Raw genomic sequence first — 5,000 nt, 5'->3', positions numbered from 1 at the left:
CTTCCCTGCTCAACAGGCAATCCAGCTTTACCCATGGCTACCTTTATCCCATCCATCCATCCCATTCTTGGTCTTCCCATCAGTTTCACTCTATGCACCTCTGCCTTCCACACTCGTTTTGCTAGTCTTGCTTCACTCATTCCTTCGATATGGCCAAACTATGCTAGTACTCTTTGATCAACCCTATCCATCAGCCTCCTTTCAACTCCCGCTCTCCGCCTCACTTCATCACTTCTCACCCTATCCATTCTCGCAACTTCAATCGTGTTTATTAGCCCCTTCATCTCAAACACAAACTACTCTTTTTTTTTTTTTGCCTCCGTTAACTTTCAAGTCTCTGCCACATACAGTGTTGTAGATATAATTACCCTTTCATGCTGTCTTCTCAATGCTTTCATTCACAAATATCTACTTTTCATGACAATTGTCATTACTTCAGTATATTTATTTACTTCCCTCACTCCAGAGGTTACCTTTACCCCAACTTTTCCATCTACATCTGATATTAGATGCTTAAAACTCTCCACTTCCTGTGGCCTCTCTCTTAAAAGGTTTACCTCCAACTCACTGCCACCTTCTCTCCTTTTACATTTCATCACATTACTTCTGCCCACATTTAGTTTCAACATTCTTCTCTCACATACCCACCCAAATTCTGCCATTAGTTATGTTAGCCCCTCCTCTGACCCAGCCACAAGTGCGGTGTCATCATAAACAACTGGTTCACCTCCCTCCTCCTTCCACTCTCACTAACCATCTCCAAATACCTGCCCATTACATTTGCATCCACCTCCCGTACTACCCCATCAATATACACGTTGAACAGCCACGGTAACATTACAGAACTCTCTTCCTCTCTCCTACCACCACCTTACCCTCTTCATCCAACAATCCACTGCCTCTCCTTCTGCTCCCTCACATCCTTTTCGTCTCACATACCATCTTTGCGCTCTTATCACTTCCTCCTTGCAATTTACATATTCTTTCTCTACTCCTGTTTCGCTTTCATCCTTCACTACCTCCCTCGTTTCTATAAGATTTTCCTGGTATTCCTTATGTATTGGGTACAACAACCCACCTGTCCACCACCCTTTCCCACGTACAATTATGCTTGGCTGCCTTCTTGAGCATTATATTTGCTATCATATACCTTTTCAAACACATCTCCAATATAATTTTTCAACCATAATTCGTACCTAATGCCCCAAACCTCACTACTACTCCATATGTTGGCTCATGTCCTATTCTAGCATTGAGATCCTTCCAAAAAGGTCTATATACCTATTGAAATCTACAAAAAATATACCATTTCCTTTTTCTCAATACCAAGACCATATACATTCATAAAAACCCATATTTCCCATCCCAACTTCACATTCGCCAGCATTATCCTCGTAGACACTTCCCTTCACTCCACCAAGCATTTTTTGTTTCATCATTTACTAGCAGAACCACTCCTTTCCTCCCTCGGCCACCCTCCCCACCAAATTCCCAGACTCAAACTCAACCTTCCCTTTCAACTTAGTTACACTTAACGTTAATATATCCATCTTCCTTCTCACAAACAAACTGCCAATCCCTTCCCTTTTTATTCATATCTATAACATAAACACGCATTTCTAATAACCGTTTACCAAGGCTCTTGTTGGAGTCTTCCTCCTAAAATCTCTTATGCCTTGACTTTTCGTAGGAGAAACATACAAAGAGCAGGGTCCCCAGTCCCATCACTCCGTCCCATGTAGTCTCCTTCTACGACCCTCATGGTAAACAAGGTGACAGAACCCCCCCCCCCTTCCACCACCACCACAGGAGGATTGAAAAAAAGTTGTCCTAAAGGTGATACAGGACAGGTTCAAGGAAACAACATAAAAGATGTATCTTACCATGCAGTAAATACTCCAAGACGAGGTCAATAATCAAGTTGAATGAATAGGGTTCTAGTACCTCCTAAAGAGGAGGAGAAGTGAGAAAGGAGGTATCGAAGAGAAGCGAAAGAGAGAGTGGGAAACAAAATTGCACTATCATTCCCTTATGACAGGAAACTAGTCTTTAATTATGTTGTGTGGCGTAAGGATATCACTAAGCTCCCTACAGCATTGGGTACATAAATTTAAAAAATCAGGAAGTCTTGGGTTGGATTCTGAAAAGAGTTACACTTTGTCTAACGCCCGAACTACTTTTTGTCTTGCACCAACAAAACCTTTGGATCCAGGAAACCATTTACTTCCCAGTAGTGGCACATTATGGTTAAGACGCTGATGACGTCGTAATCTCTTCTACTCTGTTCTTCTTCACAATGTCTTCCTGGGTATTGATATAATTGATATTTTAAGAAAATCGGAACTGTAACCCTAAATTTTGCATTAGATCCTGTTCCTGCAGAACCTGTCTATATAAAAACAAGATATACACCAAAGTGAAACCAATCTAATTGAGATAGAATATTTAATATTTTGGCTGACCCTTTCCCCCCATAACGCAGTTTAAAGGCTTTGTTCTGGTTAGCCAGACGAATTTATTCAGATTAAGATGAACCTCTGTGTCTGAGTGGTATAAGCCATAGAGGGTCTGCAACGGAGGGGAATAATTGGCTCAACAGACCCCTGAAGGAACCCCACTCCCACCCCAACTCCCTAGCTTTATCTTTCACCCTTTGAGCTCTTTTTCTACTTCCTCTTCCTCCTCTCCCTTCTGTTACTGTTCCATCACTTCCTTCTCCTTCGTCTCTTCCTACTCATCCTCATCCTTCTTCTTCTCCCTCCTCTTTCTCACCCCTCCCTTGTCCTATTATTCCACGATCTCCTTCTTTCCTTTCTGCTCTTGTTCTTCTATATTCATACCTCCCACGACAGGTCCCTGCTCTCCCCTCCTCCTTCCTCCATCATGCAACTCACCCCACCCCCTTCCCCTTCAGTCTTTGAAGTTGCCTACGGAGAAACCATCAAGTTTCCTTTGTGGAGGGCAGGGAAGTGGTCCGGCTGGATTCAATCATAGGCTGTACCCCTTTGAGTAGATCAGGCTTCCCTGGTCCCCTCAGTTGGCAACCCCTCCAGGGGGAGCGAGACCCAAGCTAAGTCGACCGATGGAGTCATGTGAGAGTCACTTATCTGCCAAGCGCACAGTGTGCTCAAAGGGCCATAGGTGCAATTCCTCATGGACGCTATGGGAAAATGACGTGAGGAGGGTGTGCGATCTGAGTGTTCGGCTGTTACGTTCTTTGTATACTCGGTGTTTTTTTTTTCTTTTTGTGCACCATTTTCTTTGTGGTATCGCAACTCTTCTTTCTTATGATTGATGTTTGGACTTATGCTTCTCTTTATTTCATTTATGTGTCATTCTTTTAGGTAAGATAAATTTATCGGCATCATCTTAGCCGTTAAAAAGTTTTGTTTTCCCCCTCGTCTTACTTTTATTTTTATTTATATTTTCCTTGCCTATACATTGCTTTCTTGTATCGCATTTCCACAGTATAATCACTTTCACCTATTACTTCTTTGTTCAATTGTTGATAGTCTATTCCCTCATACGCCCTGCAGACTCGAAACTCGTCTTGTTATGGTTCTCTGAACTTCATCTAGATCGGTTATACAAGTTTCATGCGCGAGTTCCATCCCACCTCTGCGTTTCTAACCTGGTTTTTAGGTACTGTGTAGGTATTATGCTAATACATTACTTATTGGTTGTTGTTGTTTTTTTATCATCTGTAAACATGATAACGTAGCTACCTATTTTTCATATTTAATATTTTGTATATGTAATAAAATAAGACGACATTAAATAGGAAGGACTGAATAGTGAAAATATCAATGAATTACTTGACATTAGAAAGGCTAATTTTAACGATTTGTAAATATAGTTACTAAACACTATCTGGCGATAGTTAGACCCATCCTTGACTACGCGGTACAATTCTGGTCTCCCTTTCTACAGAATTGATTTTAATTCACTAGAATCAGTACGGATGAGAATGACCAAAGCGATACAAAAATTTGAAAATTTACTCTACGAAGACAGGACTAAGACACAGGGTGAATAAGGGGCGATCTAATAAAGGTATTTACATGGGTCAAGGGATTTAACAAGGGTGATGCAGACAAAGTAATCATATCAAGAGAGTAAGGTAAAGGTAAGACTCGTAGTTATGGTTCTGAATTGGACAAATTTGGGTGTAAAAAAGGAAGAAGGCAAAAACTGGCTTATCAATAGAGTGGTTAACGAAAGAAATAGACTTAGTAACCATATAGTGAGCACTGAAACTATTGGTCGTTTTAATAAAAGAAAAGATAACTATGGATATGGATGACAGGTGGTAGTGGACATGGAACTGCCTTCTATAGGCTTTATGGTCTCACGCAGTCTCCTTCATTCTTATGTTCTTATATGTATGGGAGATGTAAGCACGCTCATGTGTTAACATGTGTACACATGCGTGTGTGTTAACATGTGTACACATGAGCATGTGTATCAATGTATATGCAGATTACATTCCTTTTTTCACTAAGCTGACGCCCTCCATTTTCTATTCTCAGGTCTTCTGACGTATATCAACTGCGCAAGCGTCAAATTGGCGATGCGCGTGCAGACAATCTTCACGGGAGCCAAGCTCTTGGCTCTCATCATTATCATCGTCGCCGGACTTAAACACTTGTTCGAGGGTGAGTACAATTTCATTTTCTCTCTCTCTCTCTCTCTCTCTCTCTCTCTCTCTCTCTCTCTCTCTCTCTCTCTCTCTCTCTCTCTCTCTCTCTCTCTCTCTCTCTCTCTCTCTCTCTCTCTCTCTCTCTCTCTCTCTCTCTCTCTCTCTTTCTTCTTCTTTTTTTTACACGTGTCAGTTTTTAGCCTAGATAAGGTTCTATATTTGGTTCGTATCATGTCCGTTCGTTGATACGTGCCTTTTTTTTAAACAGTGATACAATGTTATTTTGTGTCATTTTTTGCCTCTGATATGTGTTATTTCTTACTCGCTGGAGGGGTGGTATACATCATTGCTCCGTGTCATT

At 41.3% G+C, this 5,000-nt stretch overlaps 1 protein-coding gene across 2 annotated transcripts in view; it reads left to right on the top strand.

The window, feature by feature from the left end:
- JhI-21 (Juvenile hormone Inducible-21) overlaps positions 1–5,000 on the top strand; it is a 122,169-nt gene that overhangs the window by 49,136 nt on the left and 68,033 nt on the right. For both annotated transcript variants that reach the window (XM_076176623.1, XM_076176622.1), the window contains exon 4: positions 4,530–4,655. In XM_076176623.1, the coding sequence (XP_076032738.1) occupies positions 4,530–4,655 (126 nt within the window). The remainder of the gene's footprint in view (positions 1–4,529; positions 4,656–5,000) is intronic.

This window comes from Oratosquilla oratoria, chromosome 39 (assembly GCF_046742065.1).
Source record: "Oratosquilla oratoria isolate Oo_2021 chromosome 39, ASM4674206v1, whole genome shotgun sequence".
Taxonomy (NCBI): Eukaryota; Metazoa; Arthropoda; class Malacostraca; order Stomatopoda; family Squillidae; genus Oratosquilla; species Oratosquilla oratoria.
Note: the sequence above shows the minus strand (reverse complement) of the source record. Positions and strands in the feature narration are given on the sequence as shown.